Genomic DNA, 26,279 nt, shown 5'->3' on the forward strand with positions numbered 1-26,279 from the left:
ATCAAAAACTCTCTGTGGAATAAAAAGGATCATACTTGTTCCAGGCCACAGACTGACAATCTACTACCAGATGCAGAAACATGCTGGCAGCTAACTCATCCTAAAGATGTTTTTCCAAATCTGATCCAAGTTCTTTTTCAATTAAAACAGACCCTAAAAACAACCTATGCCTGCTTTCTGCAGTTACTTCTTGGCTCCTCAACTTTCCTGCCATTACTTTGGAAGAGTGTCTGCTCACTCTCATCACCAGGGGATGGCTTTACCCTGTAGCAAAGGACACCAGCAGTTGGACCACAGTGTTCGGGAATCCGCTGTGATTTTCCTGGCTGCTGTCTCCAGGTGTCGCTGCTCCTCTGCCCAGGAGCTATAGATGCCAGCAGCTCGTGTGTGCAACGTGTGCATGAGGTCCAGGAGCTGCAAGTACACGGCACAGTAAGAAACACACAGGACTTTAAATTTTGAAGCAACTCTGATCTCTGCTGTTCTCCAAACAAGGTTAAAAGGCTCAAGCTACTAGAGCATGCTTTATGTATATACACAACCACACACAGTTATAGAGATGGTGTCAGGCCCTGCTGTCTGTGTCCTCCCTAAATGGTCAAGTGCCAGGTGTCTTCAACAAGATTTATGTCAGTTCAGCAGCCACATCAATCCCATCTTTGAGGAACACCATTCAGTCCTGTCTAAAGGAAGAATGGGCTCTTTCCTGGCACAGAGCATTGACTCTCCCAGGCAGAGGGATAAACCCATTGATTCACCTGTGCAGTCCACAAGAACTCTGCAACTTTTTTCCTTAAAAAAAGGTATGTGAAGCACATGCAAAGTTCCCTTGCCTGTATGGGCATATGACAGCACTTTAGTCAGTTTACTACTGAACTGAGACCCAGCATCCTGGCAGTCAGCAGGCCTATGCCTTCACACCTTTGAAGTACCAGCTGGGGAGAAATGACTCCCTTAGCCCAGTCCTCTGTGCTTGAAATTCCAGAGCCTCAGCCCCTTTCCTCAAGCTCAGATGCCCTGTCAGACTCCTTACTAATCCTACAGGAACCTCATGTCTCCAAATGACCTTAATCCATCTTACCTACTACAGTGACTCACAGCTTCAGACCTCCTCCTTGCTTTTCAGAGGACCTCTCTCTCCACTGCTAGTCTGCTTTTGCCAGTACAAATTGCAGCCTTCCTCTTTCACCGCAGAACCACATATTGCCCCCATAGACACTCTCTGCCATCCAGTGCCCACTTATCCAGGATGCAGCCTTCCCTTTCCCCACAAAGAATTCCAGTGATTACCTAGCCAGGCCCTAAGAATGGGAAAGGAGAGGAGGAAATCCTTGCTATACTTACGTCCTGACTAACCTGTAAAGACACAGTGTGGTAGCTGGCAGGGATGCTCTCGTCCTCGTCCTCATCACTGTGTGTGTGCGCCTGGTGCTGGCTCAAGACCCGGGATCGCCGTGTGGAGCTGTCTTTGGGCTTTTTTTTTAACCGACTGGATTTACTGTCATACCTGTGGCTCTTCCCCCTCTTCTCCTGAGACTTGTAGCCTAGAGCAGAAAAGGCAACAACATTCCGTATACAACAGTCCACTACAAAATGTTCTGCTTTTCAACACACAGGGCATCCACCTTTTGATATCCCCAGCAAAGGGTCCTGTCCTCTGAAATGACCACTACTGCTTGAAGTGCCCCATAGGAACAACTTCCTGCAAGAGCTGATACTGCTGTCTCCACATCAACTCCAGACCTCCCCTCCATCCCAGGGAGGGGGATAAGAATAAGGTCCCTGCTGCTAGGAGACAGCACACTTTTCTCCTGGTAGACCATTTTCTTTGGGTTGGGGACTCATTTCATGACAGTATACTTCACACTGCTTGCCAACTGGCCACCCCAAGCTGAATCCTGGTTTACAAGTGAAGGGCCATCTTACCCCCATTCAAGCTGGCCTCCACGAAGATACGTATTGTTTTGACACAGAGTTCAAAGTTCTCAGGTGTAACATGGGCAGCATCTCGCACGATGAAGGACAGGGACTCCACACATTTCATGAGAGACTTTGTGTCATGTGGGCCCAAATCCAGCCCCACCGTCAGGCTGTACTGGTTGACGAGAGGTGATGGACCCAGTCTGCTGAGCCCAGCAGTGGATCTGGAGTTGTCGATGTCATCTTTCCCCACCTACAGGTCACAGCAAGCAGGTAAGCAGGAGAGGGTAGCATAACGAGAAGCATCTCATGCTCACACTGAAAGGGCCTTTCTTCAGAAGCCCACAGGTAATGTTTCTGTATGGTCCATTCCCCTTTCTTCCTCATTTGCCTCAAAGCTTTCTCTTTTCCATCTGTGTCTCTCCCTATCCTGCCTTTACATTATAAGCTCATCTTAACTCTCTTTTCTACAGTCTTATTCTTTCTCTCACTACCACACCCTCTGCTCACAACCACGGTAGAAGTAGTCCTCTTTGGTCACCAGAAGCCCACTGGCTACTCACCACTAGCCAGCCACTGTTCATGACGTCCACATCCGTGACCGAGCGATGCATCTTGCCTGGCTTCCCGTGGTCTGTGTACACCTCGGAGTCAGAGGTGTAACCACGGTCCAGGCTCGTGTCACTTGGGTGATAGGAGGAGGACACCTCGCTGTCTGATTGAGCACCTTTAAGACAAAAGACATGGGGTTTAGATCAAAGCCAAATCAAGAACTTGCAAGAGTAGCTGTGGATAAGGGAGTAGCAATCCAGATCAGCATCGACCAGGAACCACAAGTGGTTATTAGTATGTTCTACACCCGTCAGATCTACCTGCCCTGACATTTAGGATAACCTTAAATTTCACACGTCTCAAGAGAGAAGTCCTTGCAAGGGACAAATTTAAGTTACTGATATGTTATTTAGAAGTAAAAACTTGTTCTCTCCATTGCTCAACACCATCTAGAAACTCATCAGCAGATAGACAGACTTTCTGTGAACAGAGGGCACCAAACATTTTCAGGAGGTAGAGAACTAATGTTTTGACTTGTGCCAAGTCAAGCAGTTTGCTCTATCAAAGACAGAAGCGGTAAAAAAAAGAAAAAAAAAAGGAAAAAATAAAGGAGAGAGAAGAGGAGACAGCTCTGCATTAATCCAGGGAGCAAAGTCCATAAGTATTTTTAAAAATCATACTTCTCCCATCTGTCTAGCACAAAGCATCAGGACCTATTAAAGAAGTTCTAGAAAAGCAAAGAGAAAAAAATAAAAATAAAAAAAACTTCTAGAAAATTCCTTTATTGCTCTTTGCTTTAGAAGTCTGAAGACATCACCTTCAAATATCCTGACAGCTGGCTAAAGCAAAACGGAACAATTTGCTGAAAAGACCTCCTCTCTAACACAGTCAAGAGAACTGAGAAATACTGCATTGGTCTTGTGGGAATGGTTCTGGCAACTATTAATGCAAATGGATCTGGAAATACAATTTTAAAGAACAACTCATTTTATGAGAACCTTAAAAAATGGACAGAAAAGAGTCGGTCCCACAAAAGAAGCAAATATGACAGGAACAGCAGCTGGGTTTACATTACATGCCCAGATAAGAGATTACGATACCCAAGGCACCAAACCACAACCAGCAGAAAATGCTCCTTAGGTAGAGCAAAGACCTCCTACAGCTGCCAGAACTGATATCAGTTTTCCTCCCACTACCCCCCAGGGACTAGCACCTGGATTGCTGCTCACTGAGTAGGAAGAGATGGCAGAATAGGGACAGGAACAGACCATGAGGAGTGAACAGCAGGTGCTGGTCTTTAATCTTGCTAATGTAGTTTAATATCAGCTTTGTTTTCTTGCAGTCCCCTTTGCTAATTGAAAAGCTTGAGGAAGCAGCTGCTTATCTGGCAGGCAGGCATCAGATTTCCTAGCAAAAGCTGGCCTGTCTTACCTGTGTCGTTATCTGCCCTTGCTGTAACCTGCAGGGCTGCGGGTGGCTTCACTCCAGACCCGATGCACTCCAGGAGGGTGAACAGCGTGTACCAGTCATCCCCAGAGTGAATGTTGGCAGCATTGGTCTTCAGGAGTTCATGGAGGCCATAGGCAACCTCATGGCTAACTCTGGACAGCACATTTGGCTTCATCATTAGTAAGATACGTAATGAGAGGAGAACCTGGCCACAGAAGGAGACAAGAATAACAGACCCTATTACTTACACTCCATTCTCTAACAATGTACTCCTTCATCTATTAGAGCTAGTTACAATTGCTGTTTGTTGTTACCTGCACCACGAACAGGTTAAATATGGGTCCATCCAACAGCAACTGGTTTCCTGTGTCACAGGGTACAGCCACAAAACCCCAGTAACTGCCTTTCAAAAATCCCTTACCTGTGCACTGATCTCATCTCGACGGAGCAGTCGAATGGCCAGCCTCAGCAGCCCCACCACTGCCCTCTCCACCAAGAAGCAGAACTCCATTGCATGGATACAGAGGTGATAAAGGTGGTCTCGGACAGTTTGCCAGACACAGGTCACACGGTCCCTAGCCACAACAAGGAGGAGGGAAGGGTAGAACGAAAGGACACATGAGACAAGCAGGATCCAGCAACCCCTCCCACAACTCCAGACAATCCACCATTTCTTAACTTCAACAAAAATTCCAGGTGGGAGGTACAAGAACAGACACATTGAAACAACAAAATGATCAAACTTCTTACTCATTACTTGCAAAGCAATCAGGTGGGAGAATTCTCCCTCTGGAGTTTAGTATATATTCTCCAAATTTCAGGATATCAAGCACTAATTCATGAGCTAATAGCCTTTCTATTTGCACATGCTACAGTGGAATTGTTAAGCCCTGAAATTACAGCCACATGCTGCTTCAGCTGGTGAATCACATACATAAGGAATTCATTCCCTGGACCCAGGCAGCAGCTGCAGTAAAGCAGGGACATTACAGTGAATGTGCATTTATTTCAAGGTCATACCTATTCTCTAGAACAATCCGCAGAAGCATCTCCAAGCAGAAGGCTGCATCTTCTTCATCATATGTCTCCTCATCAGGAGTCACAGAGATTAGAGCCTGGAATAGCCATGGTATTTTTATGAATCACAAGCTCCCAAAAATGGGGAACCAACAGAATGCTTTGAGTCTGGCCAAAACTGTACTCCACTGCCTAGTGAGGTCACGCATAGTCAAAGGCAATGGATAAAGGTCAAGTTAAATTGATCGGAAAAATTAATTTTTTTTATTATGCAAAATACAATATGAACTTAAAAGATGTTAAACTCTGACAAAGTGTGTCAGATGAAGAGGAACTGATATCCAGCAGTTTCTTGCTAATAAATATGTGAAGTACAGAAAAAGCAGGCATACCTGAGAATGACTACAAATACTGGAGTTATGTTCTCAAGCCATCGGCTTGTATATGAAGGGAGAATTCCTGACAATCAGAGTAGGAGCACAGTGTTCCCCCAGAACTGAGATGACACTCCCCCAGGGAGATTGAGCTTCTCTAGCCCAAAGGCTAATGTGTCCAGCCTTATTATATCTCCCACAGCAGGCAGGTACCATACTACTTAGGGACACACTGTCAAATATTTCTGTAGAGCTCTTGCCTCTAGAGTGGCCTTTTCGAATTCTCTCGTTAGGTACACAGCACATTTGAAAATCTTTAAGCTTTGGCACAGAACTACAAATACTTGCCAAGAGTTCTCAAGGCTCTTAGAATGCATTTCACAATTTAATGTTTTCTTCTACTGCCAGAGCAATTTGTGTCTGCCAGCACAGAAGCAACATTTAACAGGTGAACTAAAAGCTAGGTTCACATCCCAAATAGTTCCAAGACCTCCTCTGAGGACAGAGGAGTTAAGTGAGTACACAGCACATATCCACTATTATGCATAGCACATTTGTTCCACTGCCACCCAGTCCCTTGCCCAATATCTCTCTCACCTTCATGAGCTCCTGGAGGGATTCAAGTTGGAGAAATTTGCTTTCTGTGATCAACTTCTCAGGATCACATTGCTGCAAAATACAGAAAAGACAACTGTGCATCTGGGGGTTGTGGAAGGCATACAAACAGATCTTCCAGAAACACATCATGTTCACAGGAAAGATACAGATTGTTGTTATTATCTGGAGGAAAACTCCTTCCAACTAGTTTGCTCTTTAACATCAGTTACTTTTAACAGACCTCATCTGTGCTAGACAGATTTTATCAGATGACTCCTCTGGCCACACAGTGGTCAAACCCCAGGTTCAGATTTTGTTGGCAACATATACCTTTACACTGTCTTGGAAAAGATTAGTTGTTTGAGAACTCATTAACTTCTCTTTAAATATAGGACTGCAGATCCCAGCCTGAGGAATCATTCCTGTTCTGATGTGTTAGTACTTTTGTGCACAGCAGCACAAAAGACCATTTAGCTGTCAATCCAGATACGCTCCTTTGTAGATTCTTTCAGTTTTTAAGTCTCCTGTTACCTGCAATACTGCCCAGCAGCATGCATATTTATACTTCTGTTGCCTGTTACCCACACAGTACTGTCACCAAGAAAAAAACCAGATTCTTCTACAGCCTATAGGTTACCTTTATGCATTCCAAAGCTGCTCGCTTTGCCTCCTGTGTTTCCGTAGATGGCCCTCTCATACCAGATTGCTCTGTCCCACTGAGGGTGAGCCAGCTAACAAAACTCAGTACTGTTGATTCACCACTGCAATTCAGAAGACACCAGCATCAGTAAGTAAACAAGAAATCATATTATTTTCCAACCTTGGTACAAAAAAGACTGCCTGGGACATCTATGCCACTCACCGGCTGGATGGTGTCTCCTCACGCTGAAGATAGATTTTGCCATTAGGATCCACAAAGTCTTCAACCTGGAACATAGACCAGGACATGCATATGACCTCCCCAACCCCATTATATTTCTTTTAGTGATGAAACACAATACCAAACAGCCCATACAAGTGCAGTCAAACCCAGCTCTTCACCACACTATCCTGTCAGTAAAGTGCCACTCGCATCTGGTAACACCAATGCAGGGCTCTAGCACTTCATGCCTATATGCATGTCCCTCTTCTGCACAACATTCAAAATCTGTTCAAGTAAAATAAATGCTGGCATTCCTCAAATCTAACAAGAAATAAAATGAGAAAAAAAGAAACAAGCTACAAAAGAAGCTGCACACAACTTGAACACTAAACCTTTCACAGGCTTCCAAGTTCTGTACATTACCAAAAGCTAGGCCTTCGCAAGAGAGCTCTCTTACTTTTGGAACCGGCTCTATGAAAAGCCAGCTTCCCACTCTCCTAGCTCTTCAGTTATCCAGCCAGCCAGCTAATTATTACCTCCACCATGGCCTTGGGCAGCAGCTCTGCTCGGAAAAGCTGTAGCATGGCCTCCATGATGTTTTTCCAGCCCTCTCGCAGAATGTCACCATGGCGATGGGCCAAGTGAAACACTGTCTTTGCTGCAATATGGGCCTTGGGATTACTTCCAAAAACAGTGGGCAGGTTCTCAATAGACTGCAGGAAAGAAGAGGCGGTGGCAATCAGTCAGAAAGAGATGTTTTCTTTTCAACAGAAATTAGGGCAGATGCTTCAGAACTGGTTATGGGAAAGATAACAATTCTCTGTATGATGCTTGGATAACTCCTCAGCTCACATTCTCTTTGCACATAAACAAGGACAAGGTAGCTTACCAGATACAATATAAATCACTGAACAACCTAGTTATAAACTCCCTAAGAATGACAACTCAGAACATTTTGAAAGTGCTTGCTGAAAACCCACTAATTTATCCTGCTACAGGAACTCAGCTCAAGATCAAAGTCTTCTACAAGAAGTACCACATCTCCTCTGGAAGCAGCAATTACTCTGCTGTGCTGTTAGAGAAGAAAACTGTGGCCAAAACCATTACTGACTTGCAAAATTACTCCTACCACTACCTAACAGCAAGATTCAAAGTAATTCAATCCTAACTGGGAGTCTCTGCCAATGATTGCTGCATCTCAAATCCTCATAATTTGTTCAATGCACACACAGCTTTTCAAAATACAAAAAGCCTGCTAAGTCATTGAAACCAACCATACACTGCCAAAGCAAGGAATAAACCAGCTACCATGTCAGCTAATACCAAACAGTGTAACATGCTCCATGATTCTGCAGTTACTTAAAATCATTGCAATCTTCCTTTTGAGAAAAGATGGGCTTTACCATTCTCTTGTTTACATGGACAAAATCCATACTTATCTCCTCACCAAGAATGGAAGAAAAGACAAGGGACTGAAGGAGTCAGTGTATCCTATCTCAGATTTGAAGTTCAGAAAAACTCTCTTGCTTCAGCCAAACTGATGGAAAAACTGGTATCAAAATGGGTCTTTGATTTAGAAGCAAACTCCATTAGACGTGCCAATCTGAAATCTGGCAGAAATGTAACAACCAATTTGGGTTTTTTCCATCGTTGCTATGGGGAAACTACATGAATACATGTATCTCTGCGGTGTCAGGGTGCAAACAGCAATATGCCTGATTTTGCTCTCTGGCAAGAAACCATATCACTGAAAACCACACACACAGGTTTTGCTACTATTTACATACTGAGTCAGTATGAGTCTTAATTATGGATCAGGAAGTGGGGCACTCATTCTTCCTAATCACTTAAAGACCTTCCATGTTCCTTTCCATTTCCTTTCTTTCAATCAAAGTGGCCGTGCATAGCAACCGCAGTGCATGGAGAGGATGCCTGCTTTGACTCTTCAGTCCTCTGAAGATGGCTCTTCCTTCTCTCCTTCCTCCAGACTCTTAAATATTTGTTCAGTTATCCTACTGTCTCCAAGCCTTACAGGAATTTAGGACAGCAGAAAGTAGTCTACGTAATTAGAATCTGGCCAAAGATAAGAACTCAGCCTTCTTCAAATCCAGAAGTTCCTGATTCTATGTCATCATCAAAAGACGTGCTTACTTGATTAACTCAGACCTCAGACTGCTCAAGATTCCAGTCTCTCAACTAGATGGGATACAGCTGGCAATAGCTGGTGCATCTGAGGGCTTAGCCTAGTCTAGTTGCTTCTGCTGTGTAAATCTGTGTCAAACTGTTTCATGGCAGACATTCTTCTGCTTGTGTTACCTATTGGTAGTCTCAAGGTCTGGTGTGCCTGCGGATGATCAAATACTGCATCTTTACTGTTGTGAGCTGTGCAGGAAGAGGGAATCTAAAGCAAACCCTCTGCTTGGGATTTCTTTGTCTTTTAAAAAATTCACCTGTCTTGGCGTTTTTACTCCAATGTTTTCAGTCTTGAATTATCTCGTTTCCCTTTCCTATATGTGTGGCAATTCTGTTCTGCTCACTGTGGGTCTTGCACTGATTCTGAGAGCAATACTGTGAGATCCTTTGGGAGTTCTGACCCTTTACAGGAATTGCTGTCAACTACTCCTTAGCAGACAGCATGGTCTGCCCCACACTGTCTATTAAACACTGGGGAAAAACAGGTGGACATTGTAACACACAAATAAATGAGAGCAATAAAGCTTACACTAACCACAGCACCTTGAATTTATTCTCACGGTACACCCCAAAGGAAGAGTCTTCAGGGCTTGCCAAATGTGGGGTTAACAGCTGATCTGATTACCACAGTCCACACCCCAACTAACAATTCAAAGCATTTGTTTTCTAACCCCTTTATGCTTATGCTGTGCATCTACATAGCTCCTACACTTTGGAAGTACATCTCACAAAACAGTCCCCCCCGGCACTGCATAAACCCTGTCATTGAAAAGTCAGTATCTGAAATGTATGAACTTGCTTGGGATCACAGGGAGACCTAAGTCTCTTCAGGTCAAATAGGTGAATAAAACATCAAGGCATTCTGCTCTGCACAAACTGATACTTGTGAGTAAAAGAAAATTTGCATATTTGAACCTGTCCTATGGAAGTCCCACTTCACTACACATTTCCCATTACTTCCTCCAGAAAACTCTGGGCAGGGGCTGATAGATACCTACAGATACAATAACTAAAATAAGCAAATATTGCTGCTTAACAGAGGAAGAGAGCTCCAGTGTAGTAGTAGTCATGCTTTTTTCTGCTCTTTGCAAACTTACCTCACTGCTGAGAGATGTAAACTTGCAGAGAGAAATTATGAGATTGTCAAACACATCACTAAGGCCATAATGAGCAGAAATCATTGCACATTTCCTGGGGAAAAAAGAAACAGAAAATAATGTACTAAGTCAGCACAGACAAGTCTGTCTACAGGACAGCAAATCTCAGACCCTCTCTGTTAACATTTTAGACCTTCCTCTCCACCCATTCATAATGAATGCTTATGTATAGAAGTCTACTATTATTGCTTAAATAAGCTCAATCCTTATCCATAGATACTGATACTTGTCTATGCTGATGCAAGAATCAATTTAAAGTGAGTCTAAACAGACAGCCCACTTGCACCTGAGCATTACATCCAACCTCCTGTCCTAACATAAGAGAGTTGCGGAAATTGGTGGTAGTGTTGAAGCCCAGTTTCCAAGATATCATGGCTACAGCAGTGTATTGACAAAGCATTACAACTATGCTTAAAGCATCCTTTGGTCTGATCTAAGCATGACCAATGATCATTCCAATATAGTTGCTCACAGATCACAAGTTTTTGAGTACTGGTCATCTTGGAAGAAAAAAAGAATTCCCACATCCCATTCAGCCACAGCTATGGGATCATACAGTAGAAAGGTTTTGTTCCTACATGGAGATTTTGTCAGCATCACTGTGCCAGTTGAGTGACTTCTCCCCCTCACTTCTAAACAGCCTAGCTGTGTCAGTAGGTCCTTTAAATGTAACCAGGTTGGAGTTTAAAAAGATGTACCCCTGGGCACTTTAATTTATTACAACACAGCAGTCAAGCTAAACAGTGACTGGCAAGCCAGAGAGGCCAAAATGTGATGAACTGACACAAATGACAGAACACTAGACGATCACAGGTCATAAAAAAGTGCTTTTCAATTGCTAGGAAAAGCAACATTTGATTTTCACTGCGATGTCTCTCCAGCAGATAAACAGGAGCCAATGGTCCCACTTTTACTCTTTTGGGTCTTTATGAAGGTAAGAGTCACCTGAAACCAGAGATAGCCTTCTGGATAATTGTTTCCTCTAAGCTCTTGTCAAAAACATAAGAAAGTGCTGCAATGGTGGGCCCCCATGTCATGGTGAACAGGTCATGGTCATAGCTTCCAGGAGGCACGTGGAGAAATATTCCCTCGTCAGTGGCACCACGATGCAGCAGGACATTCCAGATATAGTTTTCCTTCACCAGACCCGTTTGCTCTTCTGGCATCACTATCTCATCATTCCTACAAGGGAGGAAAGCAGAAAGATTGAATTTTTCATTCTGAGCCAAACCTAACATTTACACAGTGTCTTTCATTACGTAGTCCCAGGGCTAAGCAATACCTATTCTGGAATGATTTTGCCAGCTCCTGAAATATTCTGTTTTCCTAGGCCTCCCTGCTTTGCCTGCCCTTCCTAGATATCCTGAATATAAAGTCTAGTGGTTCTCAGAATCACACAGCAGCAACTGTGCAAGGTCAGTATTGAAGAAGCAGGTACCTACTGCTACAAGTGCAAAACACACCACATACTGCCATTAAATGATGGGAAATTCTGGACAGCACAGTGGCAAAGCTTCAACCTCCATCCAACTCTCACTCTGTTCGAGTGCTCTCTTTGTATCATTATTCCCAGTTAAAATGAAATAGTTACATTGCTGCAGTCACCAGTAGGCAAGAGTATCTTTGCATAAGAATAATGGAAATATTCATATTTTGCCAAAATAAAATATTAGAAAGGAAAGTAGTATAAAATTAAAAATTAAACAAGAAACCAAAAGTAAGATGGGGGATTTATAACCAGGATACCACAGCTCCTTACTCGAACTAGGATGAAGCTATACAGTAATAAAACAATTATGATTAATGCCAAATACTGCTTGCAATCCTAGACTAAAAAACCTAAAGCAGAAATACATATTCTCTAGACTTGGTTATCAATGCACAAGAGAAAATCCTCTGCAAATGACCAACTAAGTGAACAAGAGTCTCAAAGCCACTAAGAATAGCAGATTACAGCCAATCTGAAGAGTTCTTTCTGCAACAACCAAAAAATAACATACTTCAATTGCCAAAGAGGCAATTTTCATGTGCTAACAACAACTATAAAACTGCTCCTGATTTATGCATGAGAAATAAGCTCTTCTCAGCTTCAGGTGCTGGCATATTTTGACAAGAGCTGTTATTACTGGGATAATATAGGGAAGTAAGTTTGCAGTAAACAGTGCATTATTTCTAAAATTTCATATATGATTGAAATTACCAGAAACAAGTGAATGAGTTTACTTGGAAAGTTTCAGGAAATGAAAATGTGGTCAAAAGTGAAATGGTAAGACCCTGAAGAGATCGCACACTACTTCATACAGATGGCAGTGTTATTTTTTTCCCTTAATAATACAAATAAATATTCCTCAGTCTCAACTATGACACTGAGGCCATCTGAGATGGAGCAATACTAAAATGATACATCAATTATTCCAATCATAGAACATACTGGAAAAGCTGAAATATCTGGTGAAGGGGGGATAAAGGGAAACAGACTGGGATAGAGGCACTGGGTAACAAACATATGCGTATATGCTCAGTGTACTATTCAAAACATTAAGAACATCCTCAAGAGAGAGAGGCCAATCAAAATTAGAGCTCTGTTTGAAAGGTAGAGCTATGTCTTGAAGAATTTCCAGATATTCAGTAGAGGCATCACCCCACCTTCCTGGAGAGGGCTCAAAAGGGAGGGTCAGCCCAGGCACAATGCCCTGCTTCCAGCACCAGCTACTGCCTGCCCCTGCAGATGGAAATCAGCTGAGACTCAATCACATCCTGTCTCTTCAAAGATGTAATCCTCTCAGCTTCAAATTGGCTGGGCCTGGATTTATCAGTTTACTGATTTTTGAGCTATTATTAAAGCTTCCCAGCCAAAGCCAGCTTGTGCACTAAAGGGCCTCAGCCACCAGGAACTCTCCTCAAATACTGCTCTGTGTGCCAAGAGCTTCAGGGGTAGCAGAAGAGGCTGGTGCAGAGAGCAGCCTCATATGAAGACCTCAAAAGCAGAATATGTTAAACAGAGACATGGACACATTGTGTCAGGGCACAAGTGCTGCCCTGGGGATGAGATTATCTCTTGAACCACATAAAAAAGTTCTAAAAACCTCTAAAGGTCTGATCTAGAGAACAGAGCTTTCTTATATAAAGCATTTCACATGTGCTGGTCTTGCTCAGCCATTATTTCCCATATTCATAGAAGTAACATATTTTTAAAATTTATTTTAAGATCTGGATTAAACTACCATGGCAAAAATCCAAGATACAAATCCATGTGTAATTGCTGTGACAAGCTTGTTTACCACAACCCCACAAAGAGCTGGAATTTGGTCTGAGCCAAACAGGCACATGACTGGTGAGTCTCTCTCCATACTCTCCAGGTATCTCACTGACCCAACAACTCTGCTTTGCTCTCTGAATACATGGAGATGGGCAGGTTGAGTCTTACTTGATGGCATGATACATGTCTTCCAGGATGTCCTGTTCAAAGTCTTTGCCCCCATTCACACCTTTCAGGTTCTTCCGAAACTCCTGAAAAAAGTTACACCAGTATTAATTCCTGGTATCTTCAACTTTAACTGTTTGGCTAGGATCAGTACTCCACTTGTTTTTCACGGGGCCAGGAGATTTTCCTGCATTCTTCAACATGCAGACTCAAAATTCAAAGGTCAATTGCTATTCTTAGTGGGAGTAGTGTGCAGCATCTCCTGTCTATGCTCACAAGGAAAGAGCAGAGACACAACACATGCTTAGCTGAGGCTGGGCATCAGAATGGCAGGCCTGTACCACTTCACTGGTGCTCACATGACTTGAGCTCCGTAGAAGCCCACAGCAGTAGAACAATATTTTCTATGTTACTATGTCTGAGGATGCAGATTGCTCACAGAAACACAAGCCTCTTGAAGAATTTGCTAGGTTTTCTGGGAAGCTCCTATTTCTTCAGGCTCTCTCTTGCCTACAGCTGCTCTCTTATATTTTACTCAGCTGTAGTGCTGCACTCCAGCTTACTGTGTACGTGAGTGAAGGAGGCCAAAGAAAAGAGACAATGCCACTGAGATAAAAAGAGGCACTACACTGTTTTCAAAACCAGAGAAGACAGATGCCTGCACTGGCAACACCCACCTCCAGAGTCATTGGGACATTCTGCTTGCGGACGTTGTGGTTGTGCTGATCAGTGTTCAGCATAATAACTGCATAGGCCAGGGCAAAGCAGGCATCACTATTAGCAAACGGAGACCCGTTTGATTTCTGAAAGGTAAATATATGCACAAATGAATCCTACAGGAACAGTGATAGCAGTGACTAAAACAGCCATTTTCCTAACCACAGTACTGAATCATCTCTGGGACAAACAAAAATCCCAGGTTCTGGCTCCAGCTTCTAAAAAGCAGCCCAGGAATCTATTTACCCCTGCCAGCTCCTACGAAACAACAGCTGCTGCTTGCAGAGCAGTTATATAGGCCATTTGATCTGACATGTCCACCATGGCAAGCAGATGGACAAGAAAGCTCAAAACTGTGTTCCTTCTGCCACCAAGTACACACCCTCCAATGTTCTGTGAAGGCTTCTAACAGTCTCTGAATTACAGGTGCCTCTCCTGGTAATCTAAAGGCCTCTAGATAAAGTCGTAAAGCTTCATCCAGCCTTAAACCTTGGAAGCTGAAAGTCCTGCAAAAACAATGAAATGCAATGAGAAGCTGAAAAAGGATAGGAAAGGTAAGATAAACTTAATAACTACAATCTTGTTTGCTTAGACAGTAGAGAGGAGGGTGAGGAGAGAAGAAAAGAAATATACCATGAACAGCCAAAAACAATAAAGGAGAGTCAACAATCTTACAAGTGATTATGCAATTGTCTCTCCAGTCTTCATGGAAACTGGCCCAGCTGAAAGGCACTTGAATATCATACATATTTAAGGTGTTAACATATGCAAGAGACACACAGAATTAAGGCATGGCAGTACAGAGAGAAGCAAGTGATAGAAGTCCAATGCCTCCAGGAACTACTATTCTACTGCTTTTTTTATTATTAAACTGTTAACTTTCACTGTTTCCTGACTGAAGAGATTCAGAAGCACACTCACCCCACAAAGCTTTCCAGCAAGTCTATGTTCTTACGGTCACTCACAAATTCCCCAATCATCTTCTTGTCCAGGCGAGGATTTTCCCGTAACCACCTGGCCACTTCATTGTTGTCAATGGGGGTGGCAAGAAGGTTTTTCTCCTGCAGAAACTGGATCCCTTTCTTTGGTTTTTGGTTAAACTGCTCTGTGCCGGTTATCAGGAGCTGCAGGAGACATTCTGATAATTACAGCTTGAAGTGCATTTCTTATTTTAGATCGTTTTTGGCATTTGAACCAAAAACAAAACAGAAGAAAAATCAGCCTTAGCACGATCAAGTTTACTGTACTGTGTAATCCAGGAAAAAGGCTAATGAAGGACAGAAAACCTGCATTCATCACAAGGTTTTACCATCAAATAGTACTGGACAGAGTAAGCATGAGCTGCCATCTCTGAAAACCTTTAACGTCTAACCAAGCAATAAGCTCTGCTGCTTCAAATGCCTCACCTGCTCTCATTTGTAAACACAGCAGCAGATAAACCCCAGACACGTGGCAAGATCAGCCCTACCCAGTTACAACAGCAGCACTGCTCTATTGTCCTCTCCTGTCCCTTTGGCTCCAGGTTCTCATAACCATCTCACCACTAGGAGTCAGGCAGCAAGAATCCTCAGCACTTATTCAACATGTGGCAGAGATGGTCCCAGGAACATCTGGTATTCCAACCTGACAAGGTTATTTGTAGGGTGGGAAGAGCAGATACATATTTGGTTCTGAAAGAAAGTCACCTAATCTGCCCTCCTAGGAAACTAGAGTGTACCATAGTCACAATGTAATAAAACAACTAAGAAAGGGTTAACTGAATGTTCTTGGTGCTGTTCAGAAAAACCAAAAGCACAAACAATGGTATGAACTTTACTAAGGAACCAGAATAAATGTCAGTTCCCTGTTAGCTCCTATCATGATCAGACTGCTAGCAATGACCTAGTGAACTAAATTCGTGACCATCATGATTACTACCTCCCCTGGGTTTCTCAGTATCTCAGAAGCCACCAACCCTCTGGTCTCTGCTTCCCCTGCCTGTGTGAACATCCTCAAAACTGCAATGAAACACAGACTCTGAAATAGCATGGAATGCACAAAGACCCAGTGAGGCCATAATGAAAGAATAACCATGCACTGTCCTGGTCTAACAGGCCTGAAGGGACTGTATAACACTGGCAGCATTTCTCTTCAGCTGTAAATCCTGAAACCCAAGACCAGGGTTATTCTATGGACTGGTTGAGTCCACAGACTTCTTAAAACCACTTGAAAGGAGAATTGACTGCTGGCAATTTGCAGTGCATTTACAATCATGTCACACTTGTACTTCTGAGCTTCTGGTCATCACCTTTGGAAACATCAAAGAAAGCTTTCTGTTTGATGCACAATTTAATTTCTGCTTTTATTTAGCTTTTTTCTTCCAACTGTGGTAATGTTTAGTACTTCAGAGGTTAAAGGAGGTAGAACATGCTGGTGCAAGGTCAGCATCAATATAACTAAAGCTGAGTGTTTGGTATGCCCTGTGTATGTGTGCCCTGTGTATGCCCTGTGTATGAAACCACTAGGAGATTTACAGTCAGAGAGCAATTTTCCCTAGGCAAACTTGGAGATTTATGAACATCTTCCTGCCCCCTACTCTTGATTTCTTCTAAACTTGTTTTCCAGCAGAGCAAAGCCAGAGTATTACCAAAGGTTTTCAGTTAGAACAGAGGAAGCACTATGCCAGCTCCTTTCTCAACAATGGACTTTCACAGAGTCCATCAAGCAAAGTTGCTATGAAAGCAAGATTTAAGGCAAAATTCAGTGCGTCCTTTGAATACTGCGCTGATAATCACTTCCCTCCACTGTCCCTGTGGCTGGGGAAACCAGTTACCATTACCCCACTGCAGCATTGTGCTGCAGGTAAAGAAAAAGATTTCCAAGTACTGCAGTAAACTTGCTAGAGAGAAACCAATGCTTTAAATTACACTCAGATCCAGATACTGCCAGAGTGGATCACAAAGCACAGATTAGTATGACAGCAGAAGAAAGGGATGTATTGTATTTTCTTCTATTTCTGATTAAGTAAACAAATATGACCACCAATCCCTTATAAAAATCTAAAATAAAACCACCTATGCTGGAGAGAGAAGCCAGAAGCCTTTTAGTCAGATACAAATAAAAAACCCTCTCTCTTTTATCACCAGTGAATACTTCAAAGACATTAATTTCTTTTCTACTATATCATCTCCTTACCCACAACTAGTATGGCCACTCAGATTTCATCCAGAACATGCGCTATTTTCATATTGAAATTTAGTAAACTCTCACACCTGAAATGAACCTACCTCATGCATATGTTGTGCAAAGAGAACAAAATATTCAAGAACATATATGAATGAAAAAAAACCTCAAGAAATGCACCACAAAAAAACCTGAACAGCCCCATGTAACCCCTGGGGACTTAAGATATATTCATCCAGTGTCTCTGGAGGTGAAAGAGCAGGCCAGTACCAGGTATTTGACACAGGACAGCAGATAAATACAAAGCCATTAGCATGGAGTACCTTTATCAACACTAGGCCTAGACTGGACCCACTAAGGGAATGGAAGAGTTGTATAAAGTTCAGACTATAACTTGGACTAACGAGTTTCAAGGAAACAGACTATGAAAACAAAAAATGGCTTTACCACAATCAAAACAATCTTTTTGGTCATCCTTTTGACAAAGCAAACATAGGAATTACCAAATCAGAACAGCAGACCAGTTAATTTCTACTACAGGCCTCTTGGCACGCTCCCAGTTTACATCTTTGATAAGAGTAGTGAAGCTGCCCTTTTTGATCAAAGTACCTGATTATCTCCATATAATAAAAACTATATCCAGAGACTTTCCCACCCAGAAATCAGATGGACCTAGCTTACAAACTGTGCCACAAAATTTCTCAACAACTCCTGCAACCTTCAGCACAACTAAACCAGAACAGGTAATAATCATTGCTGTCTCTACAGTGTAGCCGGATTTTCAGTGGCTGACTCTTTAATTCTGATCAGCAGAACTCAACATTTCTGAGGTATGACCAGTCATGCAAAGTTCACATGGGATGGGAAATCAGAACACTCATAGATCCACCTGTAGTCTATTTCAAACCATACCTTCTTTTTGTTCTTAATCTGCATAAGTTCCTGAGGACTTGGAAGGATACAAGAAAATCGAGTAGGTTTCCTGGGGATACTCTTCTCAGCTAGAATGACAAAGCATCAATACAGTCAAATCTATCCCCAGAGTAGCACCCAGGCATGAGAGTGTCCCATAATAACTTTCAGTCATGGAGCCTTTGCTGCAATATGCTGTCCTGCAAATGGCAGTCACACTTCAATTTAATTACTACATTCTTCCCACCCACATTTTCTTCAGCATAATTGCATAGTAGCTTCTTGCCCCAGACAATTTCACACAGCCACGAGATTTAATTTTCTAGCTATTTTGGCTAACTACATTACTGATTCCCTGGAGAGCCCCTATCTTCCTTCAAAACTCTGAGCACTGCTATGAATTCACACCCTTTTGACCCAAAGTGACCCATCAGATCTAACACCTCCCAGAATACATGCAACACCTGGCTGGCATAAACAGCACAAATACAATAAACATACATTCACCATATACCTCCTTCCAAGTCTGAGCACAATAGCTACAATGGTCCACACTATAGCAGGACCTGTCAGCAAATGTCAGGACCATTCTAGGATACAGACCCCCAGGGTACTGCCAAGGCTATTACCTGCTTCACTTCCTCCTTCCAGCTCCATGCAGCTCTCCTTCATCTGGTCAGCCATAAGGCACCCACTGGTGGGAGGACATGCCCCAGCTGCCTCTGAGACTGCACTAGAAGATTTTCCCTCACTGAATACCCTCTCAATATCTGTAGAAGTTAAAACAAACAAATAAGCAAGCAAACAAACAAAACCCACAAAAAAATCCCAAATCAAACATCCACATAGAAACAAACCCATAAGCCAAGGAAAAAAGCTATCAACAAAGAAATAATGAGCTGATCACTCTGAATTGAACATGTGCTTATTCAAAGGAAGGAACCTTCTAGTAACCATGACTTTGCAGTATCCTCAGTATTTTGTGTACATGAATTCCAATCCATGCCCTCATCCTGGTGTGATTGCCAGTCTTGACATGGCCTTTATATAAAGTTTTGTGAAAGACAAATTTTAATATCTGCAAATTTTACAAATAGCAAGGTTATTAACATCGGTGTGTAGTTATAAAATGTGTGACAGGAAGACTGAAAACATGTATTTAAGGAGTTTACTATGTCAGCAACCAAAATGAGATCTCCAAGTTTAGCACAAGACTAAGCTTAATATTAAAATATCAAAGAAAGGGTTCTTACTGTTACTTGTTTCTTTGGTGCTGTTGATGGTTTCTGGGCTGGGTTTGACAACTTCCTTCTCTTGTTGATGTATGTTACTCAGCACTTTGGCCTGGCAATGTGCCTCAGTGCTATCTATCACTGTCAGCAATGCTTCCAGAGACAGCAGATGGACAGTATACAGCTGTCCAGAAACTGGAAAGGCATTCTGGGAAATAACATGTAAGTATTAGTCAACTTTCATGTCTCTCTCACCATAACAGGGCAAGTAAGTTTTCCCCCACAACATGGGGAAGGTAAAAAACTAGAACAGAACACCCTAAGCTGTCTAGCTTGTATTTAATAGCTTATTTGCTCCGATATTATTAAAGCATCATGACTATTCTTTTTCTCTTTTGATCCCCAATGTTCAGTGCCCTTCCTCATCTCTCCAGCGCACTGCCCCTGGACCCTTTGAGCGCTCCCACTGTTCAGTTGTGCCCTGAGTCACCGGCTGCCCCTCCCTGCCCCTGCCCCTGCCCGGGTTCAGCACCTTGGAGAGCAGCTTGGTGAGCTCCTCGAACAGGTTGGCACAGTAGTAGTCGCAGTCATAGTTAATGTACAGCTCAGTCACAAAGCTGGGAATCCTCCAGAGCTGAACAATGGCGTCCAAAGCCATCTCCTTCATTTCATAGGGCATCTTTGGGTTTTCCACAGCGATTATTTCCATCAGCTTCTTGATATACATCTGGCAGAAACACAGGGCAGCTCAGTTTAAGGAAAGAAAAAAAAGCAGGACAGTGAATAGCTTTGAGGACTGCAGAGGGAGATTTAAGCTTCACCTTCCCCCATAACATTCCATCTTTAATGATGGCTCATTCTGAAGGAGGCTGTAAAAAGGTTTCAAGTTCTACTGGATCTACAGTTCTAAAAAACCAGTCTGAAGGCAGGCAGCACAGTACACCAGTCTCCAAGAGATTTGATTTTCCAACAGAAAAAGGCCTACACAGCCTACCCATAACACTGAGTCATTTATACAAACATAATTTGACACTTAGACTCTATTTTACTGTTCAGATGTATGCATTTAACTGAAGGCCAGCAAACTATTATGAGGCACCCAGTGATATCAAAAAACTCACCTCCAGCTGGAATTTCAGATGCTCTCTCATGCTCTCAAAGAGAAGAAAGCACACCCTGAGGGAGGCTGCATACAGATTGAGCCGTTCAACACTCAGTAGCTGAACAAGAATTACAAAGGCAAGTCATTATGTGCTGTAAGTAGCAGTACTAGGGCAGCGCAGGCATCACTTTCAACCAGCAAAGCTTCACACATTGCCCCCCATATCAATAACATTTTAAAAAATAATCCCTTGTTCAACCTCCTGGTCCCCCTTTTTCTAGTGAGGATGAATATACTTAATTCTCATCTATGTGTGGTAACATTTTACCTACTACAACTTGGCTCTTTTGTCAAGTCCAGAGACTCTTAGTGGTGAAGGAACTTGGGAGAAGACCTGCCTCTGAGATTAATAGCTTGGTATCCCCCAAAAGTTCTGCCTACTACTAAGCTGATAACTTGCATCCATAATTATCACAGAACTAGTTATGTCAAAACACAGTGTTATCCCACAGTAACAGTTCATTCAAATCACACTCATCCTTCTTGGCCCTGGTCTGCAGAAAAAGAAAATAGCACGACAACCTCTCTGGCTTTGCAACCATTTGGTGCAATTCAGAACTCTCACTGCAGTGCAGGAGAGAGCTTGTTTGCAGACCTGCCAAAGCTCATCACACTAAATTTCAATACACTCTCTGATGGACATTCCTATCTGACTCCCCAGTGCCATGTTCCATGCGAGCACAAGCCAGACTCACTTGAAACAGGTGCCGGCACAGCTCCTCCTTCACAAGCCCCAGCAGGGACTGGCAGTTTGCGATGGGTGCAGACTCCAGGGCCACAGTCAGCAGCTGCAGCCCCATGTGGATCATCACCTCGGAGTTGTGGCGGTCATGGGGGTTGGTGAGCGAGATGAGGAAGCGGAACAGTTCTCTGATACATGGCAACCCATATGGGACCAGAGCTGCTCCTGAAGGAAAAGGAGAGATTAGCAATCTAAATTTGCTTTTTGCGGTGCCTAGCAAGTGTTAAAAATTTAATTGTTGCAGACTCACTAAGGAACAGGAGCTTATCAGCCTCTTAGCAGGAAGTGAAATAGAACAGTGGAAATGAAGCAGGGCTTCAGCAGCATTGCCCACCTCTCACCTTCTTTTTGGGAAGACTGAGTAAAACGCACTCCCCGGGGATTTACATAGTCCATGTCGTGAACTGAGGCAGAGTCAGAATGTTCTGCTACAGATGTGCACTCCTCTAGGACCTCAGGGATAGACTCGACAGAAGCTGACTGGACCTTCTCCTCCCTCAGACTTTCGTTCTTCATTGAAATGTCATTTGAGAATGAAAGAAGCAAAAGAAGAGTTAAGCACTAGACAAGTGAAAAAAAGGTCTCATTTGTTTGCAGGTAATCTGTAACTATTAAAACAACACAGGTCACTAATGGAAGAGTTCCATAAAAACAAAATTTAAGAGAAAAGAGAGCCTCTACCTAAGCTGCAATCCTCTTTATCCTTCCACTTACATCAAGTTCTTATCTGCTTTATATAACTCTGGGTTGTGAGACTAAGGATTTTACCTCAAAAATACTCCCATAACCTATCAGTTCTTACTCCCTCTGAGGTAAAAAATTTTGCTCATTTTTTTAAAATGCTACACAACTTCAGCACACTACTTTTGTTTAAGCCTTCCTAGCATTTTTACCATTCAAAATCTCTGCAGCTCTGAAAGGTCCTCTGTGGCTCTATGATCCTTTCAATAGCATTACTGTTGTGGGGAGAAGTGATCATGCTGGTAGTTGGAACTTTTCTTTGCAAATTATATTCATGTACCTGGAGTTCAGGCTGATTTTGATTTTCAGTGACTTTGGCCTCATTTGAAGGTGTTCCTGCATTAAGTCCCAAAGAAGCAACTTGGTCCAAATCTGTCAGGTCTTCCTTGGATGTTGTCTGTGAGGACAACTCTAATCCACTGTCTGTAACAGGGCTGACCGCTGATGAAACGTTTTCTGAGCTCCCAGAGGAGCTGGGAGAAGGCCCATCTATGAAAGCAACTCCGCTTGCTGATGAGAAACAGAAGCAAAATGATTAGTATTGCTCTGTCCCTCAACACAAATTCATACATTAAACATAGCAACAACAAATTCTCTCATTGCTACTTCATAAATTCAACAAATACAATACTACGAATAATCTCAGCAGCACACTAATGTGAGAACACAGATAAACTAGGACGTCTCTTGCTAGGTATTAATGAATTAGATAGATGAACATTGGAGATACTAGCAGTTCTCCAAATTTAACACAATAGTTCGGGTCTAACTGACTCAGCAAATTAGCTAACATATACTTAGATAAAGGGTGCAGAGCATTTACATAAGAAGGAATCTGAAAAGTCTAAAAGGTGTACTTTACTCTTTAATACAATGATGCAACCACTTTAAATACTTGCATCAAGAATCAATCATTCCTTCAGAGCAAGAATTTTGACTTGATTCTAAAGCAGGACCGATATCTTTAATTCTTTCTAAACAAATGAAGTTGCATTACAATTCAAATGGATCTGAAATACGAGCAGTGAAGAATTTCTACCAAATTCTGTCTCTAAATATGAGACAGTGCTCCAAGAATCTAAGTATTCCTTATGGAATCACAGAATCAATTAGGTTAGAAAAGACCTCTGAGATCATCAAGTCCAACCTATGACCCACCAACACCATGCCAGCTAAACCATGGTACTGAGTGCCACATCCAGTCTTTCCATAAACTCCTCTAGGTGACTGCATCACCTCCCTGGGCAATCCATTTCAATGTTTAATCACCCCTTCTACGAAGAAATTCTTCCTAATGTCCAAGCTAAGCCTCCCCTGGAGCAGCTTAGGACTATGCCCCCTTGTGCTGTCACTACTTGCCCTTGGCTCTCCTCTTGTCAGTGTTCCTGTTCTCAGTCTCTTCTATCTGCTGCATCCTTCAACTCCTCTGCACCACATGGCTGTCCTTAACCTCACCCACTTCTCCAGGTGTCCATTTTGTTTTGTCCAAACTACCCCTATGAGGCATGCTGAAGGCACAGAAATGCTGTTAAGCTACGTGCAGGGCCATGCCTTTCTCATCAATATGTATTCCATTTCCTGAAAACTCTTTCTCCTGGACCTGAAAAGCTATGATATGTTTTATTGCTACAGTAATTGAGAACTATTATGAAAAGAATTAATGCAAAATAATATATTAGGAGAAATTAAATAAAGATAGATTCAAAAAAGCTCTAGCATGGATGCTGTCTGGTCTCTTGAAAAAGATTTCAACTTACCTGTAGTATTAGTAGCATTGCCTGCTGATGGCTCTGTCCCAGGAGAGACCTTAGTTACGTGTCGAGGAGGTCTAGGTGATCTCTTCTGCTTTTTCCATTTTGATGATTCACTCATTCCTCCAGCTCTCATTTTCAACTGAAAACCAATAATCATTAATATCAGTGCTGCAAAACCACATAGCATAATGGATTACACAAGCCAACTCACAAAGGCTACCTCAAAAACTGCAAAGTCTGGCAGTAGCACTTAAATATATCACACAAATTAATCAGCCCCTCAAAATCATGCAAACTACCCCTTGACTCCCCACACATTAGCCAACACTCCACACCTAAATCAAGGGACAATTAACTCAGTGACTCTGCTATAATATATACTTAACAGTTCAATTATCACAACACCCCCTATTCCCTATCAATACCTCCCAACTTTAAATTAGGAAAAAGAATTCTCTTAGACCTACACATTTCAAACGTCTCTGCTTTTACCAAAGCTCCTAGACTTCCAAAGAGTATCAATTAAAGTATCTAAGTAAGCATTAGTCAAGTTTGACATGAAGCTAAAATGTCACCATCTATATATCAAGCTGGAAATGCAGCATGAGCATGCTGCAGCTCTGTCACTGACCTCTTGCCTCAATTCACTCTTCATCTTCGTAGCAATGCCATGCTCACATTCCTCCGTGCTCACTATTAACAAGTATTTCTAACACTTCACTTGCTACTGGTGCATGTTACACTGCAAACGCTACCTTAGCAATTTAGAAAAAAACCTTTCTCCTTTCATCTGCCTTCTGTCATTACTTCTCTTCTAAACTTAACCTTAACTCTTGATATCTTTGTTGACCAAGATTCTTCTTCTAGTTTGTACACAGAACTTTGATTGGGAAAAGAAGAACAAAACCAGGAGCAGGGCAGACTGTGCAGCACTTGCTGCACAGCACTGCTATTTCAGGCATGCAGAAATGCTCTAGAACTCCAGAAAAACAGTATGATATTTACTCACATGGCCAATGGCTCTGGCCAGCATGAAAACCAGTTCCTTATGACATAAGTTTCCTCCAAGTGCAGGATTGTATGTACTCTTGCATTTAGTAGCTGCAGGCAGCTTTTCTGATGCTGTCACCTCCTCAGTCTGAGTGCAAATTAAGCACTGAACAAGTATCTTGCATGTTGTGGAAACCATTCAGCAAGTTTCACTACCAGGCCCCATTCAGTATTCCTCTTTGTAAATTTATGACAGTTATTTTATTCTGGGCTAAAATATTCCTTTTTTCTTATATCTCTAGCATCAGATTTAGCTTATGTAGAAGACAGCTATATTCTTTAGTCTCTTCCTTTGTCTGCAACTTAACTCCGTCCAGCTACTACTACTCTTAAGAGCCAATAGATCTTCTAGGTTCCACTACTGTTCTTCCTTCTCTTTCCATTTTCCAGGTAGAATTCTAACTCCCTGTATATGGCCTCAGCCTGTATTTCTTCCCATTTAAACAAAGCTTGTCAAAATGTTATATCCCACTGCAGTAAACCATTTGTGTAACTTTTCTTCACCCCACAAGTTTTATTTGTTTGATGACTAATCCCTAGGTTTTAGCTATGCTACAGTTTCCTTGAGTGTGCTGATTAATAGGTTCAGAATTACTTTGCTCCTTGTTATTTCTTTCAAAGATTGCAGCAAGAATCTTCTAAATCACAGCTTCTGGCAAATACTTATATGACAAGCACACAGCTAAAATCAAATTTTGCAGATGTCAAAATGTTTTACAATGCTTATGGATCACAAACCTTTCATATCAAAATTACCAGCTTTCTCACCTTTCCTATTTATTCCTGCTTCATAGGGCTATATAAAATATGTCTTATTTTTGATTCTTGCCAATTTCTAAAATCTGAGCCTTAAATACCACCAATAGCTGCAATTATTAAAGACTTAAGCTACAAATTAGACCATATAGTTTTATCTACCAGCTATTATAGAAACAGCTGTATTTTTTTTCTCATTTTTCAGTAACTTATACAGTAACATCTGAAGACTAGTGGTTCATTGTACCAAACTACTTTCATTAGGAAGGAAATCTGGAAGCATTATGTGTTAAACCAAAAAAAGTCTGTTTCACACAATTTCAAAACAGACATCGCTTCTAGCTACTAAAGCCAGTTATCATTATTTGCCAGGTTAAAAGTTACTTGCAGCAGGATGCAAAATTGAATCAGCAAAACGGAGCTGAGATTACTGATACAGGTTAGGTATGTACCACTCCTGAGAAACACCTAACATTTGAAACATTCTATCAGACAATGCAACCTCA

The 26,279-nt window shown here is 42.2% G+C and overlaps 1 protein-coding gene across 5 annotated transcripts in view; it reads right to left on the bottom strand.

Moving 5' to 3' along the window:
* Positions 1-26,279, bottom strand: part of GBF1 (golgi brefeldin A resistant guanine nucleotide exchange factor 1) — a 98,633-nt gene that overhangs the window by 4,072 nt on the left and 68,282 nt on the right. For 3 of the 5 annotated variants that reach the window (XM_054637207.2, XM_054637205.2, XM_054637209.2), the window contains 26 exons: positions 23,971-24,106; positions 22,494-22,723; positions 21,814-21,982; positions 21,426-21,637; positions 20,690-20,788; positions 20,101-20,295; positions 19,590-19,776; positions 18,966-19,106; positions 18,337-18,425; positions 15,184-15,386; positions 14,645-14,768; positions 14,223-14,348; positions 13,549-13,631; positions 11,067-11,303; positions 10,062-10,155; positions 7,308-7,484; positions 6,772-6,836; positions 6,547-6,670; positions 5,910-5,981; positions 4,942-5,036; positions 4,343-4,496; positions 3,904-4,126; positions 2,484-2,647; positions 1,927-2,173; positions 1,345-1,544; positions 264-414 (listed from right to left, as the gene is read on the bottom strand). In XM_054637207.2, coding sequence (XP_054493182.2) covers positions 264-414; positions 1,345-1,544; positions 1,927-2,173; positions 2,484-2,647; positions 3,904-4,126; positions 4,343-4,496; positions 4,942-5,036; positions 5,910-5,981; positions 6,547-6,670; positions 6,772-6,836; positions 7,308-7,484; positions 10,062-10,155; positions 11,067-11,303; positions 13,549-13,631; positions 14,223-14,348; positions 14,645-14,768; positions 15,184-15,386; positions 18,337-18,425; positions 18,966-19,106; positions 19,590-19,776; positions 20,101-20,295; positions 20,690-20,788; positions 21,426-21,637; positions 21,814-21,982; positions 22,494-22,723; positions 23,971-24,106 — 3,997 coding nt within the window. The remainder of the gene's footprint in view (positions 1-263; positions 415-1,344; positions 1,545-1,926; positions 2,174-2,483; positions 2,648-3,903; positions 4,127-4,342; positions 4,497-4,941; positions 5,037-5,909; positions 5,982-6,546; positions 6,671-6,771; positions 6,837-7,307; positions 7,485-10,061; positions 10,156-11,066; positions 11,304-13,548; positions 13,632-14,222; positions 14,349-14,644; positions 14,769-15,183; positions 15,387-18,336; positions 18,426-18,965; positions 19,107-19,589; positions 19,777-20,100; positions 20,296-20,689; positions 20,789-21,425; positions 21,638-21,813; positions 21,983-22,493; positions 22,724-23,970; positions 24,107-26,279) is intronic. The other 2 variants (XM_054637211.2, XM_077183133.1) reach the window with 1 other exon arrangement.

Source organism: Agelaius phoeniceus, chromosome 9 (assembly GCF_051311805.1).
Source record: "Agelaius phoeniceus isolate bAgePho1 chromosome 9, bAgePho1.hap1, whole genome shotgun sequence".
In the NCBI taxonomy this organism is placed as follows: Eukaryota; Metazoa; Chordata; class Aves; order Passeriformes; family Icteridae; genus Agelaius; species Agelaius phoeniceus.